Consider the following 21828-nt stretch of genomic DNA (forward strand, 5'->3'; position numbering starts at 1 on the left):
TCGCCGGCTGCTGATTGGCTGCGGCGGGGAGCCCGGCCGAACCTCAGAGGTCCAGCCTGCTCCGGCACGCCGGAGCCCCGCCTTTCTCTTGGGGGAGGAGCTTTACAGTAGCCACGCCCTCAGGCCCTGCGTAGGGGAGGCTATGAAAGCGCAGTGGACTTCGCTGCCTAGGTGAGCACCGGGCAGTGGTAGGCATGAAACGCTCTTGAAGCTTGCTCTGCGACCCTGCTGGGAAGGATTCGAACCCGCTTCGGTGAGTACCCACTGCCTGCTGCGTACACACGGCGAGGCCTGGGAATCTTCAAGAGTCTCCTTCGCTGTATGTACCAGGAACCTGATCGTGTCTAGGGAAACCGCGGTGGGACTTAGATGCTCCTAAAAAGCAACTAGACACTGCTAGCTGTAGGAGACCCCACATTTGCTAGCTGGAGAATCGGGTCTTGATCCCCCACGGGACAGGACAGCTTTTTCTACAGCATCTGGTTAACAAACTCCAACCCACTTGCTGCCTGGCTTTTATAAAGACTTCTAACAGTGCTTTTGGCGTTTTTTAAATAGCTGAGACAAAAGCATAGTATTTTGTGGCACACGAAAGTTAGGGGAAACTTAGATTTCCGTGACCATAAAATTTTATTAGAACACAGCATGCTCGTTTGCTTATGCATTGGCTTTCTTATTACAATTTCAGAGTTGAATAGTTACCCGCGAAGTCAAAACTATACTACTGGCTGGTACTTTATACAAGTTGCCCAACACGAGAGTTTATGTTCACACATAAGTAAACTCACAATGTCACAGTCAATATTATATGCCTATTGTATATTAGGGGTAATAAAAATGAAAATACTGGTTATGTAAGAAACTACAGGGTCAGCACAATGGTCCAGCTGCCCCTGCTGCCAAACCTGATGAGCAGAGTTCAGCCTCTAGCACCCACACTTTGGAAAGAGAACTCCCAGGAGACCTATGACCTGAGCATGTGTTCTGTGGTGAACCATGGCATGCACCTGCCCACACACATGCACCGCAACCTAGATACAAATGTAAGAAAGCAACTTTTTAAAAAAGAACCTCCACAAAATGGACCTTCAACATGTCTATTGAAGGTTAATTTACGGGGAAAAAAGTGACTGAAACTTCAAGGGGCAAAGGTTAGCAGGAGCTTGGTCATGGCTATGCCCCCAGGCCTTGCTTACCAGGAACTCTACCTGTGGGGGATTTCTGCTTACCAAAAGGGTTCAAAGTTGAAATTAGTCCTATTCATGGGAGCGTATCCAGATAACTGTAGCCTGAACCTCACGGAAGTCCTGAAACCTGGGCCTTGAAGTCATCTGAAGAGCATGTGTGTTTGCTCTTGTGTTTCTCAGATTTGATTGATGGTGGAGTTCTTGCCGCCTGCTGACTCTTCCCATCCTCCTGGGAATCATTCTGTGCTTTAGAAGTCTCTGTTCAGAGTGGAATAGATTGAATATAAACATAAGCCAACTATGAAGAAGATTTAACATTTCACTGGGATTAAATCAAAGATAGTTTTAAACAATTCTGCGTATGAGCCAGTCTTGGCGAGGCTTGCCTATGATCCCAGTACTTTTAGGAAGGTAGCTTTGCCACAGAGGCAGCCGTGGCTGTGTGGCAAGTTCCTGACCAGCCTGGACTCTGCATAGTGAGATTCTGTCTCAACAGATAAATAATATAACAAATAAGAATGATAAGTAAGTGTGAAAAAGATAAATGGCTCATTTAAGGTTTGCTCCTCTCCCATCTTGTTCTTCTCCCTCTCTGTGGAAAGGATACTAGCGGCCAAGAAGACACTGCATAAATATCCCACAGGATTCAAGCTGACAGGATACCCTGACTTCAAGACTCTGAAAGGTCCAAAAGGTGGTCTCTCCAGAGACATTAAGATGTACAGTTTGTCTTGGCTCTGAGTTGTGTGTGCTTCACAACATCTCTGCTGCAAGCCAGGTGTACAGACACACACCTGCAATCCCACCACTCTGTGGCAGAGAGTAGAGACCAGAGGTGCAGTATATGATTGTTCTTTAAGACTTTAAGGCTAGGCTGACCCGCATGAAAGGCCTCTAAAACAATGAAACAAAAACCCTCTAGCACATATATGAAGCATGACAACTTGCTCAACATTTGGTTTTGAAACCATGTTTAAGGAGGCTCTAATATATAATAAAATAGAATGATACAGATGTTTATAGTGCCATGTCTGAACCTGGAATGAATGTCTTGTGAATCCAACACAGTTTTTGGATGGACAACTCTGGGAATTAGTAGGCCGCTCACTGCTCCACTGGGCACTCAGCCTGGCACAAGCCGTGTTTCTGCATGGCCCAGTTCTCCACCCTTCTCACATCACCTGCTGGTTCTTGGTGAGATAGGTCCAGAATTCACCCGAACAGCTTGGAAGAATTGGTTTTCTCCTTCCATGTCAGTTCTGGGGATTGAACTCAGGGCAGCAAGGAACTCTAATAGTAGTAGTAGTAGAACTCTAATAGTAGTAGTAGTAGCAAGGAACTCTAATAGTAGTAGTAGTAGAACTCTAGTAGTAGTAGTAGTAGTAGTAGTAGTAGTAGTAGTAGTAGCAGTAGCAGCAGCAGCAGCAGCAGCAGCAGCAGCAGCAGCAGCAGCAGCATCAGCATCTCGGGTCATCAGGCTGATGGGGAGAGGGGAATGCTGCTTTGATTTGAAAGAAAAAACACAGCCTTCCGCTTCCTTGTATTTGGCTATGGGAGTTTCTGCCCCTTACTTAAGGGATGTTATGATAAGGTTCTTCCATCCCATTCCTCCCCTCTGAATTGCTAGAGTTCCCACACAGAGAAACCCTTCAAGTCTAGTGTCACAACCACATTACTTCATCCTGTGTAATTGAAGCAGTATCCTGAAGTGTATGCATAGATATGTCAAGTAGGAAGGGGACCAGTATTTTCCATTAACTGTACACAGCAAATGCATGGCTCTTCAATAATGCATCAATAGGAATGACACAGATTATCCATCAGAGCCTGATAAGCTAGCATACAATTACCATCCTTTCTGTGGTCTTGATAATGAAGTGCTTCATAGCCTGTCCTTATGATAGGATGATGTTCACTTAATTGATCTAATATACCAGGGTAAGCTTTTGTGTGTGGGGGTGAGGGGGATGGAGAGAAGAAGAGAATGAGAAAGTGACTTTTGTTTGCCTCTTCCACTGGCAGCTGTACCTTCTATTACTTAGAAAGTAGGAAGGGCATATATTAGTCAGACTTCTCTAAAGGAACAGAACTTACAGGGAAAAAAATATATATGTATTTGCGTATTTGTGCATGTGTATGTGTGTAGTGTGTGAGAGAGAGAGAGAGAGAGACGGAGATGGAGAGATTTATTAGAGTGACTTCAAGAATTCAGTACTCGCTCAGCCCATGAGGTTGGATGTCTCGTCTGGTCTTCAGTGTATGCCAGAATCCCACAGTAGCAAATTCTAATGCCAGTGATGGAAAGAACTTGCTAGCAAGAGTGAGAGCAAGCAGGCAAAGACAGCAGGTGTCCTTTGTCCATGGTCATTATATAGGCTGTCAACATAAGGTGTTTCTTCCTACTTCAGGAGATCCAGATTAAAAGTGGGTCTTCTGTGATGGTTTGTATGTGCTTGGGCATGAGAATGGCACTATTAGGAGGTGTGGCCTGGTTAGAGTAGGTATGTCACTGTGGGTGTGGGCTTTAATAACCTATTGCTAGCTGCCTAGAAGGGAGCCTTCCACTAGCAGCATTCAGATGAAGATGTAGAACTCAGCTCCTCTTGCACCATGCCTTCCTGGATGGTGCCATGCTTCTGCCTTGATGATAATGGACTGAACCTCTGAATCTGTAAGCCAGCCCCAATTAAATGTTGTCCTTTATAAGAGTTGCCTTGGTCATGGTATCTCTTAACAGCAGTAAAACCCTAATAAGAGAGTCTTCCCACTTCTTCAAATGATTAAAAAGTCCCTCACAGGTGTACCCAGTTCCTTTAGTTTTAGTTCATTCTTGATGTAGTCAAGGTGATAACTAAGAATACCTTTCACAAGGTGACCCAAGAAAATGGTTCACACAGGCATAACATTAGTTAACAGATCCTAAGAAAGCATCAGCTATTGCCAGCAGTGTGGGTAATGTAGGCTTGAAACCACCGATCCCCTCCCTGTGAGCTGTTACTTCTTCTCAGGACTAACTGTAGACCACTAAAGACACTGACTTTATTTTATCTCTATATATTTTAGGATATATTAGGAAGGTGTGATTTCCAAAGCCAGTTATGAAGAGATTTGTCATTGGAATTGGTGGGTGAGTAATTCCTCTATAAACAGCTGGATGAGATGCTCCAGATGGCCAGATGGTTTTTCAAGTGGACATGGGAGAGAAAGCTGTGGGGAGCCCCAAGTCCTAGGCAGAGTGCTGCCAGTGAGGAGGGCCAGGATTTCCCAGGGAAGGAAGAGGTAGGGTCAGCAGTATTTCCATTTATTTTCAGGAGCTGACACTGGAGCTGAGGCCTGATTGGTCGTTCCTTTGGCAGGGGGTGATTATCATTTCTTATGTGGGTGTTCTGGCATGGTGTAAGGAAAACAAATCGCTCCCTTCTGTTTTCTATGGCCAGCTTTTGAAATGAGGAATACAGACTTCCCTACATCTAGTCCTCTTCCCCCCACCCTTAGGGTAACCAGGTGTGCTATTTGGCTAGGCTAGTTTGTGTTGCTCTGGTGTGATAGAATCCGAGTATCCCACTGTCACAAGCATTCTAAATTGTGGTGACCTGTGGCACCAGAGGCTGATGTACCAATGTGACATCAACAGCTATTGGAAAGATACTATTTATCTTGCTGGCAGACTGTGTCTGTCATTCTTCACATGTGTCATATTGACAAAACTCCGTTGTGTCTTATTGAGGAAACTTTTGAAATACTAAAAAGGTAATTTGAGGGAGATGCTCAGTTGTGAAATACAGGAATCAATTAGGACTCAGGTGGATCTGGGGCTAGTTGGGTAGCAGAGCATTTGCCTGCATGGGGAAGGTCCTAGGTTCTAACCCCAGCATCAGGCAGGGCAAATGAAGAGCGAGCTGAGCAGCACAGCGTGCCTCATTGTGGCTCCCATCCACCCAGATCCGAGGCTGTCTTTGTCGCTCTGCAGGACCACCCTTGTCCTGCCCCTCATTTCACGCTCAGTGCTACCCTCCTATAGTAGGCCATCACTGCCCTATAACCTTCTAACTCTCCTTGCACACATCTATCCAATTAATCCTTGTGTTAAAAAGACCCCTGCTAGAGTTAAACGTTGCTTCCCACTCCAGCAGTAAGCAGTCTCCTAGGCCTCCCTTTCCTCAGCTGGGATATGGGGGGATTAATATCACCCTGTTATGGAAGAATTCATATCTTGTTTGATTAAGTGTAACATTGGTTTTAGCTTTCACCTGGGCTTCGGCACCCTCTTATTACCTTGCATGTTAAAAAAAAAAAAAAAAAAAAAAAAAAGAGGATCTCTGTGCATTTACTCGGAAACAAGGAAGGGAAAGCATTGTGTACCCTCGCTGCTCTCCCTCAGATCCTAAGGTCATCCTCTGGCTCTCTTCCCTGGGGCAGGAGAGCTTGTGGGAGGGAGGTTGTGAGCTCGCTGAAGGGAAAGGAGGGGTCCTGAGGGTCCTGAGGCGTCTTCCGACCCGGGATGCTTACATTCCAAGTATGGATTGCAGGTTCTGAGCTCTGTGATGAAACTCTTTCCCAGTCCGTGCGGCCCTGCAGGATTTCTCTCTGGGGCTTCTGCTGAATCAATGGGAAGGGCTCTATCTATCGCCGATTCAGTTATATGATCTTAAAAGAATAAGTGTAAGAAATGACATATTTTTCTTGCCAGATTGCTCAGACCATAGTGAAGTTGCATCCTTTTAAACAAAAGCTTGGCCTCTTGAATATGGACTTCTGGCATGGTCTATAGATATTTTTCTTAAAGGAGAAAGGGTCACATTTTTCTTAAAGAATAGAAGGTTCTCAGTATACAGATTAACACCCCCATATCCTACCACGTGTGTATTGTAAGGACAAATGGACAGTCTTATTAATGAATATATTCACAGATATAATACGGTATATACATGATAATTTATATACAGTAAACATTCTTTAGGTTTTGTTGTTTTTATTGTTTGGTAGGATGGATCTTTCTGATGGTTTGTGATTTCTTTTTGGTTTAAACATAGGCAAGGTCTTCGTATGTAGCCCTTGCTGGCCCGGAACTCACTGTGTAGACCAGGGTGGCTTTAAACTAACAAAAGATCTACCTGCCCCTGGCTCCTGAGTACTAGGATTAAAGCCACGTGCCTCACCACAAGTCCTTCTGATGAATGTATCCCTCTCTAGGTGTGGTGCTGATCTCAGCCAGAACTCATCACAGGTTCTTGCCAGTGGATGTACAGTCAGGACGTTTATGCTACAGACATTTGGTGTGTGGTGAAAAATCTTGATCTGTGTTCAGGGTGACTTTAAGGGCACAAAATAAAACACGGGAATTCAAAGAAAGTCAACTTATTAGTATACGGCCATAAAGCCTCTACAAGCAAATCTGTGAGCTTGTGATAGATCATTGCAGAGTAATAAACAACATATGTAAGTTTGAAACAATAACGAGCACTGGTGATGCTTCATCGGCCCACTTCTAGCTCAGCGTGCGGTTCTTGTGGATGTCCAAATCCAAGCACTGTCACAACTGTAGTCTATTACGTACAATAAAAGAAGCTGCTGATATCCTGCTAGAATTTAGTGAAGGTGATATAATCTCTTTCAACTTCACAATGACCCTGAATTCTTTCATAGAATTCTTTGCATGTGACTGAGCTCTGAGCTAATCACCTCTTCCAAAAAAAAATGATAGCATAAGCCAGGCACGGTGACTGATACCTGTAACCTCAGTACTCAGGAGGTTCCGACCAACGGTCTGCTGTAAGTTCAAGGGCAGCCTGAGCTAGCTACCCAAGTGGGTCAATAAGGGCAACATGACTACTGTTTCAGAAGAAAAACCCAAAGAGAAAAGAAAGATTAACTAGAGAAATGCCTACCCCTCCCCATGCAGGAGAGCCGGAAACAGGACACACAACTCTATCAGGCACCTGCATCTCCAGATGTCACCGGCCAGCCAGAGGCAACAAACACTGACCTGAGGGCAAGAGTAACAGTGGGCCTCCACCTGGGCCCAGTCACAGAGAGGGGGAGGGGAGGGAGAGGCATGGCCCAGGAAATGTGGGTTCATGGACAGCCGGGCTTCTAATAAGCCATTCCTCCTTTTTCCTACGTGGTTGAAACAATCACTGTGGCTGTGGGCAGTTCTAGAAGCCTGCAGAAAGGGGAAGCAGGATGTTCTCTGGTGTGCATATTGAGCCCGAGCTATTTTGACAGTCAAAACATGACTGTGTGTCCTGACAGTGTCTGTATTTTGAAGTTTTGGTATCCAGTTCAGTGACCTCTCTCTCTCCGTCCTTTGCTTCTTTTGCTGTGAGGCCAGGGTCTCTCTCAAACCTGTGATTTCACCTGCAAAACAAAACATGGTCTGTGGAAGTGAGTGTTTTCCCCAAGCAGTAAATATTGTTTTAAATAGCCTTTTTTAAAAACATCGTTTAACAATAGTCCATGTTCCCTAATGTCTTCTTGGACCTGGTGGTTTTTCTTGGCTCAGTGTGACAAACGGAGGGAAGACGACACTGGCTAAGAGCTTGCAGAAGCACCTTCCCAACTGCAGCGTCATATCTCAGGATGACTTCTTCAAGGTATCTATGAAGGTTCTTAGATAACTTGTTGAACACACACAAACAAAAAGCTTTCACGACAAAGTTAAGTAAATTATAGCCAAAAGCTATTTGGGGAGAATATACTGGGTGCCATAGTGTTACCTGCCCACTAGAGGGCACCATCTGTCAGTGACCACCTCTGAGCTTGGTCCTCCTATTCCAAGACATTTCTTAAAGTCTTAACTTCTTAATTGTATAATTGCACCATTTCTTCACTCCATAGTGTCTTGATGGATTTTTTTAAATTTTTTTCCAGCCAGAGTCTGAGATAGACATAGATGAAAATGGTTTTTTGCAGTATGATGGTAAGTACAGCCACATGTTGAATAATATGAGGTTATATTCATTTTCTTTTTCAAATCCAAACAACTTCTCTCTCTGTTAACATAATGTTAAATGTTTAAATAGGGAGGGCAGAAGGCGCCATGGGTAGAAGCACTTGTCACGCAAGCCTGACAACCTGAGTTTGATTTCCTAGAACCTTTGGAAAGGTGGAAGGAGACACTGACTCCACAAAGTTACCCCTGGTCTCCATAAGGATGCTGTGGCCGTGCACACACACATATCCTAACACATTATACACGTGCTTTCTTCTGTCCTCTGTGGACACTGCACCCACGTGCACCCACATACATGCAGGCAAAACATCCATAAACATAGAAAATGAAGAGCTTTTCATTTAATAATATTAAAAATAGTAACTACTTTCCAAATACAGTATATGTTATTTATCTTTCAAATGTATCTATAGACATTCTGTGTTCCAAAATTGGAGTTCGAGGCAGTTGTGAGCCACCATGTGGGTACTAGGAATTGATCTGAGTCTTCTTGAAGAGCACTGGGTACTCTTGGCCACTAAGCCATCTCTCCAGACCTAATTTAATTTTTATTTTCAAGGATCTGGCTGGAGATGTAGTTCGGTGGTTGAGTGCTTGCCTAAAAACCAGAAAATCCTGGGTTCAATTTCTAGTACCATAGATTTTTAATTTTTCAATATCAGGAAGGAGTTGGTGTGGTAGTCAGCCATGAGGTTATGGTAGCCAAGGCTGGAGGGTGAGTGAGAGAACTCAGAAAAGGCGCTTACCCAAGTCTAACAGCCTGAGCTACATCCTTGGGACGCCCATGGTAGAAGGACAGAACTGAATCCCTCAAGATGACCTCTAACCTCCACACATACACAGTAAATACATCAGTGTAAAAAAATATAGCTAGAAATAGCAGCATGCTATTCATTGTATTTTATATTTGTACATCATTATTTTTCCATAATAAAACTGCCTTAGACATACAACTTAAATCTCTCTCTCTCTCTCTCTCTCAGTGTTTTAATTGAGCATTTAAGGTATTTAGTATTAGATACCTTGAAGGATAATAAACTGCTCTCATATCATACATGTACAGAGCCCTGGAGATGCTTATCACAAAAGCCATCTCCCCCCCACCCCCCAGAAAAAGTTTGGTATATTAATTCCATGTGTTTTATGTTTTCCTCAGTGCTTGAAGCGCTAAATATGGAAAAAATGATGTCAGCAGTTTCCTGTTGGATGGAAAACCCAGGAAGCTCTGCGGGACCAGCAGCCTTGGAAAGTGCTCAAGGGGTTCCCATTTTAATTATTGAAGGTTTCCTTCTCTTTAATTATAAGTAAGCCTTCCTACTGCAATACCAACTTGAAGGAATGTGGGGGTGGAGGAGGGCTGTGGGGGTGGGAGGAGGACGGATGCTGGTGTGGAGGAGGGAGAGAGCCTTGTGGCCTGAATGTGGTGTCATCGTAGGCCTCTGGACACCATATGGAACAGAAGTTACTTCCTGACCGTTCCATATGAAGAATGTAAGAGGAGAAGGAGGTACGTCCGGGGACTGTCTCTGCATTGTAATTCCAAAGATGAAATACAGGGAAAACAAGAAAAGTGCCATTATTGAAAAGTCTTAATCCAGAAATCAAATACTTTTCTATAAATGCTTCTCACATTGGGTAGCATACAGTAACTTCTCTAAGAAAAAGGGCCAGTGTCATCCTGTCAGCCCCCCGGGGTACTTGGATGACCACATGTGGCCCATGTACCTAAAGCACCGGTAAGAAATGAACACTGTCACCGGGGAGATTGTTAAGTGCCTTTCCCCCTTGAAGCCTTTTACTTCTCATTCACATCAAAGTACAGGAAAGACGGGATGGCATCCCGTCAGCTCCTTGTCCCTCACCCTTCATGGCATGGTCTGCTCTAGCTGCAGAGAACACCAGCTGGATAGGAGAGTGTGCCAGCCTCTCAGTATCTCTCTCCTTATTTCCTCTTGTACTCATCCCATAATTCTTTTATAAGACTCAAGAGGCAGAAAAAAGATAATTATGAGGTAGTGAATTGCAGGACTATGTTTTAGATAGGTTTGGAACTAAAGCCATATTTTCTCCCTTTCTCACTACAATAGAGGCTAAAACAAGTGGTCTGAATTCCTCTTTAGATTTAACCTGAATGATGTTCACATTCTCTTGACCAGTGATCTATTTACTTTGTCAATCATAACCTGTTTCCTGTATGTTTTTCCAGTACCAGAGTATATGAGCCTCCAGACCCTCCAGGGTACTTCGATGGCCACGTGTGGCCCATGTACCTAAAGCACAGACAGGAAATGAGCTCCATCACCTGGGACATTGGTAAGTCCCTCTCTCCCCTTTAAGGCCTTTAGGGTCTTATTTTTACATCAAAGTACAGGAAAGATTTCTTGGAAAACACTTCTCTTTAGGAGTTTTTAAAGAGGTGCTCAGGTACTCCCCAGCTTCTCCTCTCCTGCAACTGGTTCTTGCTGGTTTCTTTTTCAACTGGCAGTTTTTGTTAAGCTTGTCCGATTCCAAATGATCGATCGTTCATTGAACCATCCCTGCCTGAATGTTGCCCATTGAGATGGAAGGGAAGCAAGGCAGACCCAGTCTCTACTCTCCCCAGCAGTGATATCATGGCAAAAGGCTATTAAAAGTGTGAGTTTTACAAACATCTTTTTCTTGGGTAAGCACTGATATTAGGTAGCCAGCAGACTGCCCACCTCCAAGTTCCTCGAGAAAGCTCCTTGTAACCAAACTCATATGAGTTCAACTGGACTGAGGTGGAGAAAATTAAGTTAGGGAGAATGACTGTCATCCAGAAAGAACCTAGAAAAGACCTAGGAACAGAAAGGCATGTGTAGTACCTGAAAGAGGCTGTTGCGTTTGCAGTAGAGAAGAGCAAGGAAAGGGTGTGCTGCTGCTGACCATGATGATACAGGCAAGGGCCAGGCCCTCTGATGCCAACAGGATATCCAAAGAGAATTAGGAAGCTCTCTACAGAGAGGCTTGAAACATGGTCGTGGTTGGCACATAATCTTTTCAGTAAGATCTCTTGAGATCTGGAGGGTAGATTAGAAGTCACTGTACTGAACACAAGTAATCAGTAGAAATGGGACTGGGGGTGTTAAAGATGACGGACACTCCAGGAACCAACAGGTGTTACTTTAGGGGGAAACTGTGGAGGGGTTGTAGATATGCGAGCAAGGACTACATATATGTTTTGAAGGAAATAAGATTGAGGCCCCTTACAGACAATGTACAGATTTGGAGGCAATATGAATACTTGGACCTGGGCTAAGAGACTATCCCTGGAACAGAGTGCTCGTGTGGAGAGATGGTGGAATAAGTCTCCTGGACAGGGCAGAGGAATCAGACTGGCATAGTTTTCAGAACAAAGGGGATTCATCCATAGGAGAAAGAGCCTGTTGGCCTCCAGGGAAGACAGCTTTGTTCTGATATGTGCAGAAAGGTCACAGAGTCCGTCTCAGCACTATTTCTGGGTTATGCCTACACCAGCAGCTACTGTGCTATACAGGAGACACATCCTTTACTTCCTTCATGTAAACTGCAAGTCTAGCTTTGTCCTTGCCCTATGTCCTAGTTAATGTCAGCTGTCAACTTCACAGTAGAGTCTTCTGAGGGAGGCTCAACTGAATTATTGCCTAGAGCATATCAGCCTGTGGCCACTTCTGTGACCAATTGTCTTGCCTGATGGTTGGTGTGGGAGGGTCTCTTTCATAATGAGCTTGTCACCCTCGGCAGGTGGGCCTGGGATGTATAGGAAATCTAACTGAGAGGGCCAGAGAGCAAGCCAGTGAACAGCGTTCCTCTAGCGTTCCTGTGACAGGTACCCTGTGTTCCTGTCTGACTTTCCGCAATGAAGTGTGATCGAGAAGCATAAGTCAAACAAACACTTTATTCCCCAAGCTGTTTTCGGTTAGAGTGTTTTATCACAAGAAAATTCAGACATCCTGTTTAAATGCAATTGGTCCATGGTTTCCAGCTTTTGGGGATAAAATCTAAAGAGACATCAGGGCACAGCGCTTCTCCAAAATATCTTCTCCCAGGCTGTTCCTTCCCCTGCTGCTAAGCCCCTTACACCTCCCAACAGGCAAATCCTCTTCAGACCTCCTTATCCTTGCTTTATTATAACTAGAGGGCCCTTTTCTCTTTAACCCAGGTAACTTCTTTTTCTCCAAAAGTATTTGTGTGAATTTTATTAAAAAGACATATCTTCTGGTCTCGGTAGTGTGTGATAAGAGTCAAGACTGACACACAGTTTTAAAAGTGTCACAGTTGATCCCAGTTGGGGAATTGCTCCTCTTTGGGCCTCTTGACGTGCTATCATGTGACAGTCAGGCACCAATGACAAACCAAGTACACTGTCCCGTGTCTGGCTTAGTGAACCAGTGAGTTTATTGGAGTTAAAGATAAGAGTGTGGTGACTCAGAGGCCGCTGCATCACCAAAAAGCCTACCTCACCATGGTGATGCCTCACAAAAGCGGCATCCCTACAGCTGCCCGTACAACCTTCTGGCTGCTCTGGGCATGTGAGAGTCTTCTGTCCCCAGCAGTTGATACGGCTAATGCAACCTCTGGAAGGATTTTTGTGAATCTAACTCTCAGGAGTTCAATGAGCTAATAAGTTCATTTACTTTGGAGTCTTTTTTTTTAAACCTTTTTTTAAATTCATTTATTGTATATAAGTACACTGTAGCTGTCTTCACACACACCAGAAGAGAGCATCAGATCTCATTATTAATGGTTGTGAGCCACCATGTAGTTGCTGGGATTTGAACTCGGGACCTTCAGAAGAGCAGTCAGTGCTCTTAACCACTGAGCCATCTCTCCAGCCCTAGTTTGGAGTCTTACAATCCTCCTTTCTCCCTCTGGGAGGGAATGTCACAAAGCAGAAGAAATGGGTACACCGTGTGCCATAGGCACAACATATAACCTCTCTCTTTGTTTTCATTCCTTCCCTCCCTCCTTCCCTCCTTAGGCCATAATCCTGGGCTCCTAGGTGGAGGCTATTGGTGATTACAGAAATGCCAGAGCATCCTTTACTACTAAGCCTGTCAACATTTGATCTGCTATTTCTCACTTTTCAGTTTACCTGGATGGAACAAGGTCTGAAGAGGACCTCTTCTCTCAGGTGTATGAAGATGTCAAGCAGGAACTAGAGAAGCAAAATGGTAAAGTGTTCTTCTGTCAGACTGTGTGGTGGAGGAAAGAGAATATTCACAACAGTTGATTGCATAGCAAGAACGGTGTGCATACATTTCACAAGGACTGCATTTACTGGGTTTATTTATCGAGAATAACCCAGAGTCAGAGATGGACTGATGGTGCCCGGCTGGATCTTGATCATTTTGTTTGTCAGATAGCTTTAGGTTTAGAAATATTAATCTTTGTTACATCTCATAGTGGTTTGAATGTTAAACTCATAGCAGGAGACTGACCCTATGGGCTTGTGATGCTGATTCTGGTATAGTTGGAGCTCCCCCTTGGCTTTATTCTCTCAAATATTTTCATGAAGTTTCTGTTTGGCAAATACAACATTTCTGAACGATGGAGAAAACCACCCAAATCTGGCTGAGTGAGAAGAAAAGCAAGAGGTGTCAATGACTTTAGGCTCAGCTGGAGGACGAGGCTAGAACTGTGTCCGCAGGGCTCTGCCACAGTTCTGTTGGGGTTTGTTTTGAAATCAGGCTGTCAGCATTCAGAATGAAGTGATAGTTTACCCTTAGCACAATTGTTGTTAGTGGATAAATTGGGGAGCTGGATACTCCTGCGCTATCTTTACTACTTCCTAGCTAAACGATGATTTATTTTATATAGGTTTGGTTTTGTGGTGCTAGGGAGTAAATCCAGGCCTTCATATGCTTTGCATCGCTAGGCTATATTCAGCCTTCAACAGTTTTATGGAGTTTATGTTGTTGTTGTTTATTGTTTGTTTGTTTTCAAGACAGGGCTTCTCTGCATATCCCTGGCCATCCTGGAAGTCAGTCTGTAGACCATGCTGGCTTCTAATTTAGATATCTACCTGCCTCTGCCTCCCAAGTGCTGAGATTACAGGTATGCACCACCACTGCCTGGCAATCTTCAACAGTGTTCTACAAAATGATTTCCCAACTTAACTCACCTAAATTGATCCAGGGAAGAGTTTTGCATTGATATATCTTAGATCACGTGACTTACTAAAGCTATTTCTATGGCCAGAGAGATGGCAGGTGATTGATTGGTCATAGCTTAATCATGTACTCCGCCATGGTTGAAGACCCTCAGGTGAGTCTTGGTTCTTAAAATTTTTTATAGAGAAAGCGGATCAGAAAAAGTGTAAAGAACCCAGAAGAAGCCGGGCGTGGTGGTGCACGCCTTTAGTCCCAGCACTCGGGAGGCAGAGGCAGGTAGATTTCTGAGTTCGAGGCCAGCCTGGTCTACAGAGTGAGTTCCAGGACAGCCAGGGCTACCCAGAGAAACCCTGTCTCGAAAAATCAAAACAAAAAACAAAAAAACAAAAAAAACAAAAAACAAAAAGCCAGAAGAAAGAAGGAACACCGTGGTGGGATGGCAAATCTCTAGCTCTAACTGCTGCTAGATTTGAATCATAAGAATGAAAATGGGAGTTAGAGAATGACTCAGCAGCTAAGAACTGTTGCTGCTCTCGAAGAGGACTGGAGCCCAGTTTCCTGCTTACAGCTGCCTGGAAATCTGACACTTTCTTCTAGCCACTGGTGGCACCTGTGTGCATATGTACACCTCTCTCTCTCTCTCTCTCTCTCTCTCACACACACACACAGTAAAAAAAAATAATAATAATTTTAAGTAAGGGTCTCACTGTGTAGCCCTGACTAGCCTTGAACTATGTAGAACAGGCTTGCCTTGAACTCACAGAAATCCAACCCGCTTCTGCTGCCCTAGAGCTGGGATTCAAGGCATGTGTGTCACCACATTCAGTGTTATAAAAAATAAATCCTTAAGAAGCAATTAAAGTGATTCCTATGCTGAGCTGGTGGTACATGCCTGTGTCACAGCACTTAGTTTAGAGGAGGCAGGAAGTCACGAGTTCAATGATAACTTCAGCTACAGAGTGACACCCTGTCTCAGAAAAAGGAGAAGACCTGTGGCTGACACAGATAAAATGTCACAGTCAGCTGGTTCAAGAGAAAGCCTCGTAGAGCTCAACAGCAGGAAAGACTGTAGCAAGGTTTAGGATGAGACAAACATGCTGTGGGCCACAGTCAGTGACCCGGTAAGAATTACAATGAGTCTCTCCTCATCAACTCCTCGCTCACTAACCATCCAAGCTATCCGGACAGCCCATTGACCCTGACTGTTGCTGACTGCAAGGTCAGTCCTTCCCACAGGCATGAAGCCTTTTGAGGAAATGTTAGGACCATGTTAAATTTTCTTCTTATAAATAGAACTAATAATCCATACCAAGTCTTCCATCCCACCCCCCCCCCATTCCCTCCCCTACCTTCCCACCCCTGCCTTCCTACCCATGCCATGTGTTACTATGATGGAGGTATGTTTCCCATAATGCAGCCCAGGGCTCTTCAGTTTTCATAAGTGATAACCTTGAGCCAGAACTACTCATTTAAGAGAGAGCAGATCCTCTTCCTGGCCCAGTGAGAGGCTTCAGGGTCTTTTAAGTGCCTGGTTACCAGTATCTGTCCTCTCAGTCATGGCCAAGACTTAGACCAAAGCCAGGCGCTCGCCTTTAGTCCCAGTACTTGGGAGGCAGAGGCAGGTGGATTTCTGAGTTCGAGGCCAGCCTGGTCTACAGAGTGAGTTCCAGGACAGCCAGGGCTATACAGAGAAACCCTGTCTCAAAAAAAACAAAACAAAAAACCAAAAACCAAACCAAACCAAACCAAAATAGACTTAGCCCCAGTTCCCTACTAGTGACTAAGTTATATATTGAAATTTGGCCTTAGTATCTAAGTGGGAGCTCTAGTCATATTCCCATGCCACCTCAAGTTCTTTTTTATCTGCCACAAGGGCCAAGATATGGCATGTAGCAGCGTGTGATGTAAGCCCACAAGATAGTGCCTGTCCATGTATGGAACTAACTCATTCTCTCTCTCTCTCTCTCTCTCTCTCTCTCTCTCTCTCTCTCTCTCTCTCTCTCTCTCACACACACACACACACACACACACACACACACCTTCCTTGCCTGCATCTAGACTAGATTCTAGAGGTGGGTGAGAAGTGTTCACCTCAAGTCTATCTTGTTTCTGTTCTGGATAGCAGATAGAGGTAAGATAATAACAGAAATACTAAAAGATGCAAAACTTGGAAGCAGATTCACTTTTCCTGCCCCCTACCCCAAGATTTATGGTAGTCTTCTGTTGCCCAAATGAGTGACTGTGCTATTAATAGTAACCTGTTACCTTTCCGAGTTCTTCCAGCCAGAAGCGTCCTCAGCACAGCCTGTTTTAGCCCTGCGCCTCAGCTAGCCAGGGCGGCCGTTCTAACGTCTCAGATGTTGACCCTTCTGGGTTGTTTCACTTTGAACTCTGTTCAGCAAATTCTTCATTATAAGAATATAGAGTCGTCATCATGACAAGGTCTTTAAACTGTTAGGTAAATAAAATAGATTGACGTTTAATAAGGGCAGGCTATATAAAGCTATACGTGTAGTTCAGTCCTAATTCAAATCTGAAGCTTGAAGCGAAAGGTAATCCTTACCGAATCTAGCTGCACCAAACAAGGCAATCTTGGCCCCAGGAGCTTCCAAGTTTCTTTTAAAAGGTTTTACTATCCTTTCATTACAAAAACACACTGATTGCAAGCATTTTTATGGAAAAGCAACATGGAAGAAATCATAACCGTGTTCACATCAATCCCTGTCTTACAAGATGCAGTGAGCACACCAGGGACTCAGTCGTGATTTCTGGGCTTTAGTGTTCCGTTTTATACAGCTTTGTAGAGGTTATTGTATAATGAAGCCAAATGTCACTGCCATTAGAAGATCAAAGGCTTAGATACTTTTTTTTTTACATACCAAGGTGAAATCTAAAACTTAGAGTTGATATTTTAGTGTAGAACCAAGATGTCCTGGAGCAGATACCAGATAAAAGGATAAGAAATGGAAAAAAATGAAATTTTTATTATCAAGTAATTGTATTTTCCTACACTGGATTTGAAATACAATTTCTACTCAGCAAATATTACTATAACTATGATACTGCCATAATAGCCCAGTTCACATAACGTTACTGAGTCATTTGCTAATTGTTTTGGACACTTGCTGCTGTAACAAGTGTTACTATTGATACGTACCTTCTCCCGGCCCCAAATCTATATGTGTTGCAGTCTGTCTTAGTGTTACCATTACTGTAATTAAATAGATGACCAGAAGCAACTTGGGGAGGAAAGGATTTATTTTCACTCATAGTTCCATACAACAGTTCATCATCAAAAGGAGTGAGAGCAGGAACCCATGCCGGCTAGGAACTTGGAGAGAGAAGCTGATGCAGAGGCCATGGAGGGGAGCTGTTTACTGCCTTGCTCCTTACGGGTTGCTGGGCCTGCTTTCTTATAGAACCTGGGACCACTAGCCCAGGAACGGCCCCACCCACAATGGGCTGGACCCTGTCCTATCAATTACTGGTTAAGAAAATGCCCTACTGCCTGCAGCTCAATCTTAAGGAGACATTCTCCCAATTGAGGCTTTCTCCTTTCAGGTAACTCTAGCTTCTGTCAAATTGACATAAAACTAGTCATGGGGTGCATCGTGCGTGCCTGCGCCTTTCTCTGCATCTCTGATTCTCTCTCTGACTGTTTCTCTGTGTCTCTGTCTCTGTCTCTCTCTCTCTCTCTCTCTCTCTCTCTCTCTCACACACACACACACACATGTGCATACTGTTGGTTTTCTTTTTTAATTACATTCTTGGAATAAGTTCTCAGAAGCATGACTCATTGGGCCAGAGAGCTGTCACTTTTACATTTTACGTATTTCAGTAATTAAATATTTTACCTGAAAAGATACGTTTTCTCTGACAAAACTGAATAATACGAATGCATCAGGTTTTTTCTTGAATTTCCAAACAGTTCAGCTAAGCTTCCTTCATCAATCCACTTCATTAAATGGATGGAAGGTTATGATAATTCTTCCTACGTCTAGATAACACTCAGAAACAGGAACCATACTGCAGCCAGCTGCCCTTAGATGCCCTTCTGATCTTCAGAATTTATCTTTTTCTGCAGCCAAGTACCCATACCAATTGCAAATGTTATTGGGCATCTAGCCCTCCCATTTTCCGTTTCTTGCTGACTATGCATATATATATCACAAACTTGGCCATCCCCAGCACCCACAACCCTCTGTCTTTACCCTCACACTTCCACGGAGCCCTTCTTCCCAGAGCATGGCCTCTGATTTTCACATAGTTTTCTCTGCTTACTTTGATTGTTAGCTTCGTTGGTCATTGCTGTCCTTTTTGCTACATTCAGTTTAATCGGGGCTGAGTGATCATATGCCAAGAGTACTTAGCATAGCAGAGCATAGACAACTAATTTACCAGTGGCTGCACCACTGCAGAAAATATCACGTCTCCCTGACACTCTTAGCTGCAATAATTCCTCAGAAGGAGTGGAGCCTCAGGAGACCCTCCTTATCATGATAGAGTGCTGGCGGGCCCCATCTTGGGCAGGTCCTGTCTACGAAACCACAGCTGCAATGAGTTCAGCAGCCCAACAGCCATTTCAAAACCAAAAGATAGTGTTCCACATCCCCACCCCCACCCCCATATTTTGGCTCTTTAATTCCTTCTGCCTCTTCTTCTACAGTGTTCTCTGAGCCTCGGGAGGCACTCTCTATCTATGTCTTATGTATAGCTGAGTGCTCAGTAGTTGCTTATTCTCAGCACTCGAGCCTGTTATGAGCCTTCGTTAACTGTTGAGGGTGTTTCTTCAGATAGGCTTAAAATTTGATGCAAGTATTAAAACAAGAGGATTTCATCCAATGTTGTTCTTCGTGGACAAAGCAGAATTTTTGCCTCAAAAATCCTTGTAAAATTAACATTCTTGGCCTGGTGAGATGGCTCAGTGGTTAAGAGCACTGACTGCTCTTCCGGAGGTCATGAGTTCAAAGCCCAGCAACCACATGGTGGCTCACAACCATCCGTAATGAGAAACAAATAAAAAAACCTATGGGCCTGAGTGAGTGGGACCTGGAGCAAGAGGGAGAAGGGAAGGGGGAAAACATTAACATTCTTGGGTTTACAGTTTTGGATGAGACGATCTAATCAAATAAGACATATTTTTCTCTGTATTTCTAAGGTTTGTGATAACACCACACAGATGGAGTGCAGCAAGTTCCCGGGATGGATTCAGATACTTGAAGGGCTATTCTGAAGGACATTTACAGGGATGCAGTATGTCCTGCAGGACAGTGGCAGCTCGTCTGTATGTTCACTTTTGTGCCATTGTCCCCAACATCCAGAGCCATGTGTTGCCATGCCGTCAGACAGAAACCCCTCCTGAAAGCAAGAATGGCTTGACCTCACCCTGCAGGAGGCACAGCACAGTTCATGCACAGAGGGTCAGTTCCTCTATAGGAACAAAAGCCAAGAGCTCCTGACTGTTACCTAGCACCAAAAGACCATTGTCGTCTAGGCCAACAATGGGTGCTATGCTGTGTATGCTTCTGCGTTTGTGTGTATAGTTGTGTGTCCAAGTTTGTATGTATATTTCTGTATGTATACATATACTCCAAGACTACAAAATGAACCTTGTATACTACACAGAATGTTTTTTTCCAGTTTTCATTTTGTTTGTATTGATTATAATATATAATTTGAAAAATTGTCTCATAGTAATGCCGCCACACACACACACACACACACACACACACACACACACCTGCAACCAGCAACATTACCTGAAGTAATGGTCTCACATTGACTGAGTCAGCAGTTTACTGCAGAGCCTGGAGACTTTGTGCTTGTAGCCATAAATTCACTTGTAATTGTTAAATACTGTGTGTCTCTGTGAGATTTTTTTATATCAATAGAAGTGTTTGGTAGGGGGCTGGTGAGATGGCTCAGCGGTTAAGAGTGCCGACTGCTCTTCCAAAGGTCCTGAGTTCAAATCCCAGCAACCACATGGTGGCTCACAACCATCTGTAATGAGATCTGATGCCCTCTTCTGGAGTGTCTGAAGACAGCTACAGTGTACTTACAAATAATAAATGAATAAATATTAAATAAAAGAGAAAGATGTTATCTAAAAAAAAAGAAGTGTTTGGTAGGTTTTACTTGGTTTTCTGAAGCTAACACTCTGAATACAGAATCATATAGTTTCTTCAATCATATAGGAAACCAGGGCCTTTCTTAGAAAAGTACAGGCAGATGTGAGCTGGGGAATTTCTTAGTACCTCGTTCAATGTGGGAGTTAAAATTATGAATATATCTAGAGCAGCCCTAATTCAAATATGAAGATTGTTTATTAATAATAAAAATAATTGACCATGATCTTCTCAATTCATACAAAATATACTGTTACATTGCCTCATTTGGTCAGTTGTCATTATTTGTTTATTTCTAACACTCATTCATAAGTAGTGAGTGTTTGGGTTGTACACAACATAAAAAACAAACAAAGCCTTGGCCCCAGTTACCAGCTACACACATGGTTTTGGCCAAGCTGTTTAAAGTACTGACTTTAATTATCCTTAATTAAAGGGCGAGTCTCAGAATCTGCCCTGTGGCCTTTAAGGTCCTCTCTGATCTACCTTCTTTGGCCTCAGTCCCTGTCAGAACTGGGCCATATGGTCACTTCTCAGTGTGTGGGGGCCTGGGCAGAGGACGGCGTAATGACAAGTTCATGCCAGTCTTGACTCAGCATTACCTTGGCATGTTGCCACAGGACAAAGCAAGAACGGTTGGTGAAGTAGGAATGGAAAATGTCTGTCACAGCTTCTGCTTGCTTCCCTCCCTAATGTCTGTCAAAATTGAGTGGCTTTCATTTGTGTTGTTATTATCATAGTGGATTTCATTGTCTTTAGGATGAATGTATGTATGTATATATATATATATATATATATATATATATATATATATATATATAGAGAGAGAGAGAGAGAGAGAGAGAGAGAGAGAGAGAGAGAGAGCCTCTCACTATGTTACCTTGGCTGGCCTGGAGATCTCTATGTAGACCAATCTGGTCTCAAACTCACAGATATCTACCTGCCCCTGCCGCCTGAGTGTGGGGATTAAAGGTGTGCTCCACCTCGCCCTCCTGTAATATGCATTTTTATGTAGATAGGTTGTACATCTCGTGTATACTGTTTGTTCAGACTTCCTTTTAAGCATGTCTGAGCCGTCCCCTCCCCCTTGTCACTGCTTGATAGAGATTCCTTGTACTGGACTTTTTGCTCGGTTTCAGCATTTGAAGATAAATAAGGAGAGAAGGGTTGCCTTGTGAGGGAGTAAGTACAGTGAGGCTCTGAACAGCAAAGGCTAGAAATGGAAACACTGTACTATGTATGAAAAAAACTACCGGCCTTGGCTTACTACTGCCAGTAAAAAAATAAGTCCGAAATTTAAAATAGAACAGCCCCAGTGCTTTGTGTGCTGTTTCAGATCTCAGTTGCCCTTTATCAATGGTCGTACCGAATCCAGAAACGGACCGGGAGCAGGTGTCTGGCTCCTCTGTCGTGGCAAGGAGCAAGTCTGCTAAAGTCTGCACCTTTTCCACCCC

The 21828-nt window shown here is 43.8% G+C and overlaps 1 protein-coding gene across 2 annotated transcripts; it reads left to right on the forward strand.

Annotated features, from left to right (window-relative positions):
- Window positions 1-187: 187 nt before the first annotated feature.
- On the forward strand, window positions 188-20600 carry Nmrk1 (nicotinamide riboside kinase 1). Of its 2 annotated transcripts, NM_145497.2 has the most exons (9): window positions 188-253; window positions 4251-4314; window positions 7690-7780; window positions 8058-8106; window positions 9296-9443; window positions 9575-9646; window positions 10346-10452; window positions 13227-13310; window positions 19408-20363. In NM_145497.2, exons 2-9 carry the CDS (start codon window positions 4286-4288, stop codon window positions 19413-19415), a joined length of 588 nt encoding a protein of 195 aa, NP_663472.1. In that variant the 5' UTR covers window positions 188-253; window positions 4251-4285; the 3' UTR covers window positions 19416-20363. The 2 variants fall into 2 exon arrangements, with proteins under 2 accessions (NP_663472.1, XP_011245527.1); XM_011247225.2 differs by lacking the exons at window positions 188-253; window positions 4251-4314 and adding an exon at window positions 7090-7571 and having other exon boundaries at window positions 19408-20600.
- Window positions 20601-21828: the final 1228 nt, after the last annotated feature.

Source organism: Mus musculus, chromosome 19 (assembly GCF_000001635.26).
Source record: "Mus musculus strain C57BL/6J chromosome 19, GRCm38.p6 C57BL/6J".
Taxonomy (NCBI): domain Eukaryota; kingdom Metazoa; phylum Chordata; class Mammalia; order Rodentia; family Muridae; genus Mus; species Mus musculus.